The 14,903-nt window shown below is 48.0% G+C and overlaps 1 protein-coding gene across 1 annotated transcript in view; it reads right to left on the minus strand.

Moving 5' to 3' along the window:
* Positions 1-618: 618 nt before the first annotated feature.
* Positions 619-14,903, minus strand: part of LOC134346533 (lysosomal thioesterase PPT2-A-like) — a 45,570-nt gene continuing 31,285 nt past the window's right edge. Inside the window, exon 8 of the mRNA XM_063047944.1 lies at positions 619-6,584. Within this exon, the coding sequence (XP_062904014.1) occupies positions 6,441-6,584 (144 nt within the window). The 3' untranslated portion in view covers positions 619-6,440. The remainder of the gene's footprint in view (positions 6,585-14,903) is intronic.

Below are 14,903 nucleotides of genomic sequence, written 5' to 3' on the forward strand. Positions count from 1 at the left end.
GAGTGAACTCGGCCTTTTCTCCTTGGAGCGACGGAAGATGAGAGGTGATCTGATAGTGGTGTGTAAGATGATGAGAGGCACTGATTGTGTGGATAGTCAGAGGCTTTTTCCCAGGGCTGAAATGGTTGCCACAAGAGGACACAGGTTTAAGGTGCTGGGGAGTAGGTACAGAGGAGATGTCAGGGGTAAGTTTTTTACTCAGAGAGTGGTGAGTGCGTGGAATGGGCTGCCAGCAACGGTGGTGGAGGCGGATACGATAGGGTCTTTTAAGAGACTTTGTGGGCCGAAGGACCTGTATTGTGCTGTAGGTTTTCTACGCTTCTGGGTCTCCATTCAGCGTCTGCTGCTCCAGAGAAAAGAATCCAAGTGCAAAGCCGTGGCAGGTAATAGGTAAACGGTCCTGTGATTAGTTCGGGGTCGCCGGGCTGTGTGGCTCATTGGGCCGGAAGGAGCCGTTCCTCAATTTATCCCTGAATATATAAATGTGGGAAATCCAGAGCAACACACAAAATCCCAGAGGAAGGAACTCTGCAGGTCAGGCAGCATCTACGGAGGGGCATATCCAGTTGGTGTTTTGGGCCAAGACCCAGTGAGACACACGGTCAAGCACTTTTCATTGGCACCAGTCACACTCTAGTATTTCAAAATGATTTTATTGGACAATAACAAGGCAATGCAGAAATAATGTACAAACAATCCTCAAAAAAAAAGTTAAAAATAAAAGGTAACAAGTTGAGGGAAATGGCTTCATAGGTAATCATCATGTACAGTGGAAATTGTTCAATACCTGTCTGTGCAGAATATCTCATAGAACCACTGTCCATTGGATCTGATGGTCAGCTTCACTCACCCCAGCGTTCACTCATCCGCAGACCACCCTTCGAAGCAACAGATGTAGCTATCACCAAGCTGCTGGCTCTGTACTGTTTTCTGTTTACCTGCATTCCTTTTGAATTATACTTTAGGAACTTATGGCACTATTTTGTTTTATGTGCTGTGTGGGTTTACCATGGTCTGGAGGAACATTGTTTCATTTGGTTGTATGCATGAACAGTCAGATGACAATAAACTTGAACATGAACGGGGTGAAATAACCCTCTGCCTGGGAAACATGTTGACCCTTTAACATCAGAGTCAACATCAAAGGTTCTGCTGTGGTGGATAACGAGAGCTCCACACACACACATTGCATTGGTATTGACTTAAGCAGCACTGAAACTCAATACAGTATATAACTAAGGATTATTTCCTGTCCCTTACTTGCAGATGGCAGTTTTGTTAGCTGAAAACATTTTACCATATCCTGAATAAAGGTATTCCTTTTGCCTTTAGCTCTGGCGGGGAGATGAGGAAAATGGCAGAGAATTCCCTGGAGTATGTCTTACTGGTGCAGAGAGGTAGTCAGGAGCAGTTCAGCATGGCAGATTGTACACAGACAGCCAGTCACTGGCATTCTGAGGTGTCAGGTTTGGAAGCAATGCTCAGGGTTCTGGCTCGTGCTCCAGGGGCTGCGGCTCTTTCCCCCAGAGACCAGAGGTGAGGATCCAGGAGCCAGATAAGATGAGGTTGTGGCCTTTTCCCAAAATTGATCAGGGCAACAAGGGGCCAAGCTGGTAGCCAGTACCAGACACTCCTTCAACTTTCCCATAGGCTGTATTGTCCAGGAGTAATCAATATTGCCAGATCTGGGTCTCTTATCTAATAAAAGATGGACTGGCATTTGAAAGAGTCTGGAGGAGATTCACAAGAATGATTCTGGGAATGAATGGGTTAATGTATGAGAAGCCTTTGAGATAAGAAAAATGAGTGTGGATCTCATTGAAACCGATCAAATACTGAAAGGCCTACACAGAGTGGCTGTGCGGACAGTGTTTCCTGTAGTGGGAGAGTCTAGGACCAGAAAGCACAGCCTCAGAATAGAAGGATGTCTGTTTAGAACAGGGATGAGGGGGGAATTTCTTTCGCCAGTGGGTAGTGAATTTGAGGAATTCATTGCCGCAGGTGGTTGTGGAGGCCAAATCTTTCAATGTACTTAAAACGGAGGTTGATAAGTTCCTGATTAGTCAGGACGTCAAAGTTACGGGGATGTCAATGAGATTGAAGAATGCAGAGGAAATTTACAAGGATGTTACTGGGACTTGAGTTATAGGGAAAGGTAGAATAGATTATACCTGGAGTGTAGGGGAATGAGGGCAGATTTGACAGAGATATACAAAATGATGAGTGGCCTAGATAGGGTAAATGCATACAGACTTTTCCCTCTGAGGGTGAGACTGACTACAAACAGACATCCTGGGTTAAGGGTGAATGATAAGGTGTTTAAGGGAAACCTGAGGTGGAACTTCTTCCCTTGGAGGGTCGTGCAAGTATGGAACGAGCTGCCAGTGGAAGTGGGGTTAATTGCTACATTGAAGAGAAGTTTGGATAGGAACATGGATGGGAGGGGAATGGTGGCTACGGTCCAGGTGCAGGTCGATAGCATGGATTTAGGTGGGCTGAAGGGCCTGGTTCTGTGCTCTAGTGTTCTATGGTTTTAAGAATTAATTCCTGAATGTTTTATGTGTTTTCTTTATCCCTCTGTTCTGAAGTGCAAGGGAAACACTCTGATCTCATTAGATACTGCAGGAGTAATCTGGATCTGAAATCCCGAGGGATTTCGCATAAGGTGAGCTTCTCATCTCCGCAGATACCAGAAACTACTAGACAACAAAACGCAGTTTTCAAATCACTACACCGTGTATGACAAACTAGAAACAACAAGCTCGTGTGTTAGCATGATGGAAATTCTTGATAAAACGCAGAACACTGAAATCACAACCTGGACCATAGCCCTGCTAGTATCATCCATTGCTGACACCACACAAACCATATATTCAGCCCTCTAACCTGGCATCAGCTGGGGCAAGAATTAAAACGACTCCTTTGCCCCTCTGGTAGAAGAATAACCTTCTACTATTTACTTATTTACACCCGAACAGCGTAAACTAATGAGGACTCCAGTAAGAGATTATCTCACTTGGAAAGTGGGAGGGCAATCAGTTTAAACTCACTAGGTTAATGCAGCAGTTAAGATGGGGAATGGGAAAATTGTCAGGATACTGGACTGTCATAATAATTAAAATCCAGTGTAAATTCTGGGTTCTCCATCACAACAAGCTGACAGTGAACTGATTTCATCAAATCTAATGTCACAAAGGTAAATCACGACTAAGGTCTCAGCAGATTACTGAATTTGTTACAGATGAGGTAATATTCTGATCGATTAATAGACAGACTCCATGGGATTAGACAGTCAGCCATTCTCCCAATGTTTTGACCTAAAAGCTAAGCTGAGGAAATATTTTGCAATGAAAACAGAATTCTTTTTCACGCGGGGAAGCTGTTCGTAATCGGCCGGAATTCCTAGAGCTGGAAGCCAGGACCACCAAAAAGACAGTAACCTTGGCGCGGTTTGGAGGCTTGCCCGTCTCGATGATCCGAAGAGTTATGTTGGCTGGAGTCAGGGCTTTATGTTTTGGCTCTTGGAAGGGTGACCCGTGCCAAACAGGTCAGAGGCTAGTGGCCAGACTAAGAGTGGTCCACCGGTCCTCCGAGTCTCGGGGTTCAGCTCGGAGCTGACGACCCTGACTGGTAAAACAAATGTGTTAATGAAAGAGCGATGAGGAATCCCTTTACATCCGAGTGTGACAGTATTCCTGAGTCTCCACCGGGGACTTGCATGACTGACAGTAGGGCAAGCTACTGGCATGATGAGAGTTGCCCTGAACGCCGTCAAGACCAAGAGGCCAAGTGACAAGAACAGGAAGGCAAATTACTATCTGAATGCTGTCAAGTTAGGAAAAGGGGAAGTACAACGAGTTCTGGGTGTCCTTGTTCATCAGTCACTGAAAGGAAGCAGGCAGGCACGGCAGGCAGTGAAGAAAGCTAATGGCATGTTGGCCTTCATAACAAGGGGAGTTGTGTATAAGAGCAAAGAGGTCCTTCTGCTGTTGTACATGGCCCTGGTGAGACCACACCTGGAGTACTGTGTGCAGTTTTGGTCTCCAAATTTGAGGAAGGACATTCTTGCTATTGAGGGAGTGCAGCGTAGGTTCACAAGGTTAATTCCCGGGATGGCGGGACTGTCATATGTTGAAAGATTGGAGCGACTGGGCTTGTATACACTGGAATTTAGAAGGATGAGAGGGGATCTGATTGAAACATATAAGATTATTAAGGGATTGGACATGCTAGAGGCAGGAAACATGTTCCCGATGTTGGGGGAGTCCAGAACCAGAGGCCACAGTTTAAGAATAAGGGGTAGACAATTTATAACGGAGTTGAGGAAAAACTTTTTCACACAGAGAGTTGTGGATCTGTGGAATGCTCTGCCTCAGAAGGCAGTGGAGCCCAATTCTCTGGATTCTTTCAAGAAAGAGTTAGATAGAGCTCTTAAAGATAGCGGAGTCAAAGGTTATGGGGAGAAGGCAGGAACAGGGTACTGATTGTGGATGATCAGCGATGATCACAGTGAATGGCGGTGCTGGCTCGAAGGGCTGAATGGACTACTCCTGCACCTATTGTCTATTGACAGACAGAGATGGCGGACCGTCATTGCTGCCCTAAACACCAGTGGCGTAACAGTAACAGTCAGAAGGAACAACACCTCACATTCCATCTGTCCCACCTAATGGCATGAACATCGATCTCTCCAACTTCCAGTAACGTCTCCCCACGGCCGCCTTTCTTTCATTTCTCATTCCAGCAGCTGCGATTACAGACCCTGACAAACACTGAGCGGCTAACTCTTCCTGGAACACACCTCACTTCGGCCTTGACACAGTTAACCTCCGAGCCCTTATCTGTCCAACCGCTGTCATCTTAACTTGGTGCCACACCACTACCTGACCCAGGGTGAAGATGAAGACCCCATGAAATACTTAACAATACAATTTCCCTGCCTCAATAGTATAATTTCAACGGTGAAAGCTAAGCCGTCAAAAGAACTCCATCTGGTGGAACCCAAAAGGTGAAAATACAGTCAAAAAAGGCAAAGGCTGTACAATACATACTATTTTCAGTGATATCCACTCTAAACCAGGGATTCCCAACCCTTTTGATGCCATGGACCCCGACTATTAACCGAAGGGTCTATGGACCTCAGGATAGGGAACCGCTGCTCTAAACAAACATGGGACAAACTTTCTTGGTAGACTCAAACAATACTTTTCCCTTCTAAAAATAGATGTGATTTTTCAGGACTCGAAAATAATGGCTTAGATTGGGAATAGACCATAAGACGTAGGAGCAGAATAAGGCCATTCAGCCCATCAAATGAAGTCTCTGGCCTACAAAAGCCACAAGTTTGCCACATTGGAAGGAAGCGGAAACACAGGAGGAAGTTTCCCAATCCTATCCCTGTCTCAACAGAGATGACTCTCCTTCCTCCAATACCTGGTGCTTGGTATTCCTGAGGTATGTAATAACATTTACTGCCTAAAATCGTCCCTGCATTAATACTATTTTTTTACATATAAAAGGCAAAATATCTCAAATATTTAATGCTTACAAACATCCATTCCTTCAAAATTATTATTCTGGATATGATTTTAAAAGCTTCCAATATAGAAAATCTTTTCCTTCCCTTCAAAAGGACAAATTTTCCACCAAAGTTATGAAACACTGTATTACAAAATGGGAGGCAAACTCAAACCCAACTGGCGCGATACGGGAGTGATGGAGGGAGAACGTGAAGAGGAAGAACGCAGTCGGCCAATGCGGCCCACGGAAACTCGGCTGGCCACAGCTCTCTTGAGGGAGGCTAACCGTCCGTGAGGCGACGGAGGTGCGTTTGCAACGAGCCGCTGACAAGAACGACAGAGAAACTCTGGTGATCAGAGGGTGACTCCAACATCGGTCGGAGGACCCCAAATAGTTTGAGATGTTGGACTGCGAGATCTTCCCGACATTGGAGCAGGGACAAGAATCTCCTGTGTGTGCACCCAGAGGAGAGAAGGGAATTGCAGAGTTTAGAAATGAGATTAAAATTGTTTGAGATTAATGAAATAATTAAATTTATAATGCTACTGGTGATGCTGTCAATTCATCCCCCAGAGTGGGACCTTTGTGCTTGGACCACCAGTGCCCCTCTACTCAGCACCTCACTCTTCCCCACACCTTCCCTCCCCCACCCCTCCATTCCTCCCGCACATCACAAATCCAGGAGCCATCCTCCTCTTTCACAGAGGTCAGCCCCCAGGCTCCACTGTCTCTATAATTAAGCCGGCAAACCGTAAACAGTCTCCTTGACTATGGCTCCATCCTCCTAGTCTCGTTTCCCCTCCCTCCTCTATCCGTCCACCTGTGGGAGGGGCTGCGGTGTTGCAGTCGGGTTCGGTCTGCGAGGCGCTCTGTGAGCGCGGCTCCCAGACCCTCACCTCCCTCCGCGGCACGGGAGGCGCTTACGTGAGCCACTTGGCGATGCACTGGTCGAACACAGTCCTGTTGGAGTGCCAGTCTGTGTGGTGCACGTTGTGGACCTCGAACGTCGCAATGGCCCCCCTCATGTCCAGCGTCTTTAGCCCGAACGTGTCCCTCAGGTAGATCTGGAAGGGGAGAGAAAGCAGCGTTCAGATTCCGATTTCCTTATCACCCGTACAACTGGCGAAATGTGTCATTTGTATTAACAACCAACGCAACTTAACACAGCCAGCAAGTGTCTCCACACAGCTGGGCTGAACAGCACAGAAAACAAGCAGTTACATTTACTTATTTAGAGATACAGGTCACAAAAAGCCACTCCACCCACTTATTTAATACGAGTGTAATCACGAGACGACTTACGATAACCAAACAGCTTACTCTATGACTTTGGAACGTGGGAGGAAATTGGAGCATCCGAAGAAAACTCTTGCAATCACGGGGGGAATGTACAGGCTCCATACAGATGGCGCTGGAGTTGACTTCCGATGCCCTAAGCTGGGATGCCGTGCTAACTGCTACATTACTGTGGCACCCCAATACAAGCAACAACAACCAAAGGAGCCCATTTCATCCCTCCCACCCAACAACCCACTCACACACACAGCCAGGCTTCCAACCACAGCATAGCCCACTTCCAGGCCCAGGACTCTCAGAGTCGCAGACATCAGGCCTCTAACCTCCGGACAAGCCGGTCTAAGAGGGCACACCCTCACGTCTCAACCTCTGGACCAGCTGTGTTCAGGACTTCGAGCCAAGGACTCGGTAATCATGGATTTGACCTTCGGGCCTTGACCCCAGTGTCTGCTCATCATGGGTCTGGCCCTCGGGCCTTGGATGTTGAACTTTGACGCCGGGGCCTGCCAGTCTTTGTGTGGCTTCTCCAGTCCAGTACCTCAGTCAAACGAATGACCCACTGAGTCTTCACCACTTACCGCAGCGTCTGTCACCACTTACCCCATCGTCTGTCACCACTTACCCCAGCATCTGTCACCACTTACCCCAGCGTCTGTTACCACTTACACCATCGTCTGTCACCACTTACCCCAGCGTCTGTCACCACTTACCGCAGCGTCTGTCACCACTTACACCAGCGTCTGTCACCACTTACCCCATCATCTGTCACCACTTACCGCAGCGTCTGTCACCACTTACCCCAGCGTCTGTCACCACTTACCGCAGCGTCTGTCACCACTTACACCAGCGTCTGTCACCACTTACCCCATCGTCTGTCACCACTTACCGCAGCGTCTGTCACCACTTACCCCAGCGTCTGTCACCACTTACCGCAGCGTCTGTCACCACTTACACCAGCGTCTGTCACCACTTACCCCATCGTCTGTCACCACTTACACCATCGTCTGTCACCACTTACCCCAGCGTCTGTCACCACTTACCGCAGCGTCTGTCATCACTTACACCATCGTCTGTCACCACTTACCCCAGCGTCTGTCACCACTTACCGCAGCGTCTGTCACCACTTACACCAGCGTCTGTCACCACTTACCCCATCGTCTGTCACCACTTACCCCAGCGTCTGTCACCACTTACCGCAGCGTCTGTCATCACTTACACCATCGTCTGTCACCACTTACCCCAGCGTCTGTCACCACTTACACCAGCGTCTGTCACCACTTACCCCATCGTCTGTCACCACTTACCGCAGCGTCTGTCACCACTTACCCCAGCGTCTGTCACCACTTACACCAGCGTCTGTCACCACTTACACCATCGTCTGTCACCACTTACCCCAGGGTCTGTCACCACTTACCCCAGCGTCTGTCATCACTTACCCCAGCGTCTGTCACCACTTACCCCAGCGTCTGTCATCACTTACACCATCGTCTGTCACCACTTACCCCAGCGTCTGTCACCACTTACACCAGCGTCTGTCACCACTTACCCCAGGGTCTGTCACCACTTACTCCAGGGTCTGTCACCACTTACACCATCGTCTGTCACCACTTACCCCAGCGTCTGTCACCACTTACACCAGCGTCTGTCACCACTTACCCCAGAGTCTGTCACCACTTACCCCAGCGTCTGTCACCACTTACCCCAGCGTCTGTCATCACTTACACCATCGTCTGTCACCACTTACCCCAGCGTCTGTCACCACTTACACCAGCGTCTGTCACCACTTACCCCAGGGTCTGTCACCACTTACTCCAGGGTCTGTCACCACTTACACCATCGTCTGTCACCACTTACCCCAGCGTCTGTCACCACTTACCCCAGCGTCTGTCACCACTTACCGCAGCGTCTGTCATCACTTACACCATCGTCTGTCACCACTTACCCCAGCGTCTGTCACCACTTACACCAGCGTCTGTCACCACTTACCCCAGGGTCTGTCACCACTTACTCCAGGGTGTGTCACCACTTACACCATCGTCTGTCACCACTTACCGCAGCGTCTGTCACCACTTACCCCAGCGTCTGTCACCACTTACACCATCGTCTGTCATCACTTACCCCAGCGTCTGTCATCACTTACCCCAGCGTCTGTCACCACTTACCCCAGCGTCTGTCATCACTTACACCATCGTCTGTCACCACTTACCCCAGCGTCTGTCACCACTTACCCCAGCATCTGTCATCACTTACCCCAGCGTCTGTCACCACTTACCCCAGCGTCTGTCACCACTTACACCATCGTCTGTCACCACTTACCCCAGCGTCTGTCATCACTTACACCATCGTCTGTCACCACTTACCCCAGCGTCTGTCATCACTTACACCATCGTCTGTCACCACTTACCCCAGCGTCTGTCACCACTTACACCAGCGTCTGTCACCACTTACCCCAGGGTCTGTCACCACTTACTCCAGGGTCTGTCACCACTTACACCATCGTCTGTCACCACTTACCCCAGCGTCTGTCACCACTTACCCCAGCGTCTGTCACCACTTACCGCAGCGTCTGTCATCACTTACACCATCGTCTGTCACCACTTACCCCAGCGTCTGTCACCACTTACACCAGCGTCTGTCACCACTTACCCCAGGGTCTGTCACCACTTACTCCAGGGTGTGTCACCACTTACACCATCGTCTGTCACCACTTACCGCAGCGTCTGTCACCACTTACCCCAGCGTCTGTCACCACTTACACCATCGTCTGTCATCACTTACCCCAGCGTCTGTCATCACTTACCCCAGCGTCTGTCACCACTTACCCCAGCGTCTGTCATCACTTACACCATCGTCTGTCACCACTTACCCCAGCGTCTGTCACCACTTACCCCAGCATCTGTCATCACTTACCCCAGCGTCTGTCACCACTTACCCCAGCGTCTGTCACCACTTACACCATCGTCTGTCACCACTTACCCCAGCGTCTGTCATCACTTACACCATCGTCTGTCACCACTTACCCCAGCATCTGTCACCACTTACACCAGCGTCTGTCACAACTTACCCCAGCGTCTGTCACCACTTACCCCAGCGTCTGTCACCACTTACACCATCATCTGTCACCACTTACCCCAGCGTCTGTCACAACTTACCCCAGCGTCTGTCATCACTTACCCCAGCGTCTGTCATCACTTACACCATCGCCTGTCACCACTTACCCCAGCGTCTGTCACCACTTACACCAGCGTCTGTCACAACTTACCTCAGCATCTGTCACCACTTACCCCAGCGTCTGTCACCACTTACACCAGCGTCTGTCACAACTTACACCATCGTCTGTCACCACTTACCCCAGCGTCTGTCATCACTTACACCATCGCCTGTCACCACTTACACCATCGTCTGTCACCACTTACCCCAGGGTCTGTCACCACTTACCCCAGTGTCTGTCATCACTTACCCCAGCGTCTGTCACCACTTACCCCAGCGTCTCTCATCACTTACCCCAGCGTCTGTCACCACTTACCCCAGCGTCTGTCACCACTTACCCCAGCGTCTGTCACCACTTACCCCAGCGTCTGTCATCACTTACACCATCGTCTGTCACCACTTACCCCAGCGTCTGTCACCACTTACACCATCGTCTGTCACCACTTACCCCAGGGTCTGTCACCACTTACCCCAGCGTCTGTCATCACTTACCCCAGCGTCTGTCACCACTTACCCCAGCATCTGTCACCACTTACACCATCGTCTGTCACCACTTACCCCAGCATCTGTCACCACTTACCCCAGCGTCTGTCATCACTTACACCATCGTCTGTCACCACTTACCCCAGCGTCTGTCACCACTTACACCAGCGTCTGTCACAACTTACCTCAGCGTCTGTCACCACTTACCCCAGCGTCTGTCACCACTTACACCAGCGTCTGTCACAACTTACACCATCATCTGTCACCACTTACCCCAGCGTCTGTCATCACTTACACCATCATCTGTCACCACTTACACCAGCGTCTGTCACCACTTACCCCAGCGTCTGTCATTACTTACCCCAGCGTCTGTCACCACTTACCCCAGCGTCTGTCACCACTTACCCCAGCGTCTGTCATCACTTACCCCAGCGTCTGTCACCACTTACCCCAGCGTCTGTCATCACTTACCCCAGCGTCTGTCAGTGGTGATTCCCAGGATACTGATATTTCTTAACTGGTTTATTATTGTTACGCGTGAAAAAAGTCCTGTTTTGTATGACAGCCCCACAGATCATTTCATCACATCAGTTCATTGAGGCAACACAAGGGAAAACTGGGACAGCACAGTAGGGGAGCTTTGGCATAAAGCTATTACAACGCCAACAGTCCGGGTTCAATCCCGCTGCTGTGCATGAGGGGTTGTGTTTTTTCCCTGTGACTGCGTGGGTTTCGTCCTGGTGCTCCCGTTTCCTCCATCATTCCGAAGATGTAAAGCCATAGAAACCATAGAAACTACAGCACAGAAACAGGCCTTTTGGCCCTTCTTGGCTGTGCCAAACCATTTTCTGCCTAGTCCCACTGACCTGCACACGGACCATATCCCTCCATACACTTCCCATCCATGTATCTGTCCAATTTATTTTCAAATGTTAAAAAAAACCCGCATTTACCACCTCGTCTGGCAGCTCATTCCATACTCCCACCACTCTCTGTGTGAAGAAGCCCCCACTAATGTTCCTTTTAAACTATTCCCCCCACACCCTTAACCCATGTCCTCTGGTTTTTTTCTCCCCTTGCCTCAGTGGAAAAAGCCTGCTTGCATTCACTCTATCTATACCCATCATAATTTTATATACCTCTATCAAATCTCCCCTCATTCTTCTACGCTCCAGGGAATAAAGTCCTAACCTATTCAACCTTTCTCTGTAACTGAGTTTCTCAAGTTCCGGCAACATCCTTGTAAACCTTCTCTGCACTCTTTCAACCTTATTTATGTCCTTCCTGTAATTTGGTGACCAAAACTGAACACAATACTCCAGATTCGGCCTCACCAATGCCTTATACAACCTCATCATAACATTCCAGCTCTTATACTCAATACTTTGATTAATAAAGGCCAATGTACCAAAAGCTCTCTTTACGACCCTATCTACCTGTGACGCTACTTTTAGGGAATTTTGTATCTGTATCTGTATCTGTATTCTTCTGTTCTACTGCACTCCTCAGTGCCTTACCATTAACCCAGTATGTTTTACCTTGGTTTGTCCTTCCAACGTGCAATACCTCACACTTGTCTGTATTAAACTCCATCTGCCATTTTTCAGCCCATATTTCCAGCTGGTCGAAGTCCCTCTGCAAGCTTTGAAAACCTTCCTCACTGTCTACTACACCTCCAATCTTTGTATCATCAGCAAATTTGCTGATCCAATTTACCACATTATCATCCAGATCATTGATATAGATGACAAATAACAATGGACCCAGCACTGATCCCTGTGGCACACCACTAGTCACAGGCCTCCACTCAGAGAAGCAATTCTCTACTACCACTCTTTGGCTTCTTCCATTGAGCCAATGTCTAATCCAATTTACCACCTCTCCATGTATGCTGAGCGACTGAATTTTCCTAACTAACCTCCCATGCGGGACCTTGTCAAAGGCCTTACTGAAGTCCATGTAGACAATATCCACTGCCTTCCCTTCATCCACTTTCCTGGTAACCTCCTCAAAAAACTCCAACAGATTGGTCAAACATGACCTACCACGCACAAAGCCATGTTGACTCACCCTAATAAGTCCCTGTCTATCCAAATGCTTGTAGATTTTGTCTCTTAGTACTCCCTCCAATAACTTACCTAATACCGACGTTAAACTTACTGGCCTATAATTTCCCGGATTACTTTTCGATCCTTTCTTAAACAACGGAACAACATGAGCCACTCTCCAATCCTCCGGCACCTCACCTGTAGACAGCGACATTTTAAATATTTCTGCCAGGACCCCTGCAATTTCAACACTAGTCTCCTTCAAGGTCCGAGGGAACACCCTGGCAGGTCCCGGGGATTTATCCACTTTAATTTTCCTCAAGACAGCAAGGACCTCCTCCTTTTCGATCTGTACAGTTTCCATGATCTCACTACTTGTTTCCCTTAATTCCATAGACTTCATGCCAGTTTCCTTAGTAAATACAGACATAAAAAATCTATTTAAGATCTCTCCCATTTCCTTTGGTTCCGCACATAGCCGACCACTTTGATCTTCAAGAGGACCAATTTTATCCCTTACAATCCTTTTGCTCTTAATATACCTGTAAAAACTCTTTGGATTATCCTTCACTTTGACTGCCAAGGCAACCTCATGTCTCCTTTTAGCCCTCCTGATTACTTTCTTAAGTATTTTCTTGCACTTCTTATACTCCTCAAGCACCTGATTTACTCCCTGTTTCCTATACATGTCATACAACTCCCTCTTCTTCTTTATCAGAGTTGCAATATCCCTTGAGAACCAAGGTTCCTTATTCCTATTCAATTTGCCTTTAATCCTGACAGGAACATACAAACTCTGCACTCTCAAAATTTCCCCTTTGAAGGCTTCCCACCTACCAATCACATCCTTGCCAGAGAACAACCTGTCCCAATCCACGCTTTTTAGATCCTTTCTCATTTCTTCAAATTTGGCCTTCTTCCAGTTCAGAACCTCAACCCAGGACCAGATCTATCCTTGTCCATGATCAAATTGAAACTAATGGTGTTATGATCACTGGAACCAAAGTGCTCCCCTACACAGACTTCCGTCACTTGTCCTAACTCGTTTCCTAACAGGAGATCCAATATTGCATCCCCTCTATTTGGTCCCTCTATATATTGATTTAGAAAACTTTTCTGAACACATTTTACAAACTCTAAACCATCTAGACCCCTAACAGTATGGGAGTCCCAATCAATGTACGGAAAATTAAAATCCCCTACCACCACAATTTTATGTTTCCTGTTGCCTGCTATCTCTCTGCAGATTTGCTCTTCCAATTCTCGTTGACTATTGGGTGGTCTGTAATACAATCCCACTAATGTGGCCATACCTTTCCTGTTTCTCAGCTCCAGGTACTTGTGAAAATGTTAATTAGTTACATCGGGTGGAACTGGGTGGAATGGGTTTGCTGGGCTGGAATTGTATGCTGTCGTGCGGAGAATGAGAGACAGAGAGAGGGAGGGAGATTGAGAAGGAGAGAGAGAGAGAGCGTGTGAGACCGAGGGAGCGTTGCACAGCCCAGCAAACCACCTATCTAACACTAGTCTAGTCACAGGACAGTTTACAATGGCCAATTCACCTATTAACCGGTACATCTTTGGAAACCAAAGCACCCAGAGGAACCTCGCACGTACATGGGAAGGAGTATAGTCAAGTAATTATGAGCATCAGTAGTCAGATAGTCTTGTTTCACTGGTCTGGGTTAAAGCTGCCCCTGTTGGTGGGCACTGGTACTTTATGAAATACATTTTCACATTCAGTTCTGGAAGAACTTGGAAACTTCAGAGAGAACGAAATATTTACCTGGATTAGAGAACATGTCTTATGAGGATAGGTAGTGCAAGGTAGGGCAAAGGAGCAAAGGAGGATGAGAGGTGACTTAATAGAGGTGCTCAAGGTGATAAGAGGTGTAGAGGGAGTAGATAGCCAGACTTTTTTTTTCCCCAGGGAGGGAATAGGTAATACCAAGGGGAATAATTTTAAGGTGGTTATTGGAGAGTACAGCGGGGACGTCGGAGGTAAGGTCTTTACAAAGTGCGTGGAACATGCTGCTAGGGGTGGTATTGAGGCAGATGTATTAGGGGCATTAATGAAACTCCTAGATAGGCACACGGATGATAGAAAAGATGGAGGACTATGCAGGAGGAAAAGGCTCGAACGATCTTCGAGTGCGGTAAAAATGGTCGGCACAACCTACACCGTGTGCCGAAGTGCCTGTACTGTTCTGTGGTCGATATTCCGGTGATGTCGACTATATCCAACAGATGTCGCCCGTTCCCAGTTCAATTCACCGACACCAGCAAGCATCACCATAACACTGTGAAAGTCAGTTTTTGTGCTGCTGCAATATATTAGGTAACGCG

This window comes from Mobula hypostoma, chromosome 5, assembly GCF_963921235.1.
Source record: "Mobula hypostoma chromosome 5, sMobHyp1.1, whole genome shotgun sequence".
NCBI classification, from domain to species: Eukaryota; Metazoa; Chordata; class Chondrichthyes; order Myliobatiformes; family Myliobatidae; genus Mobula; species Mobula hypostoma.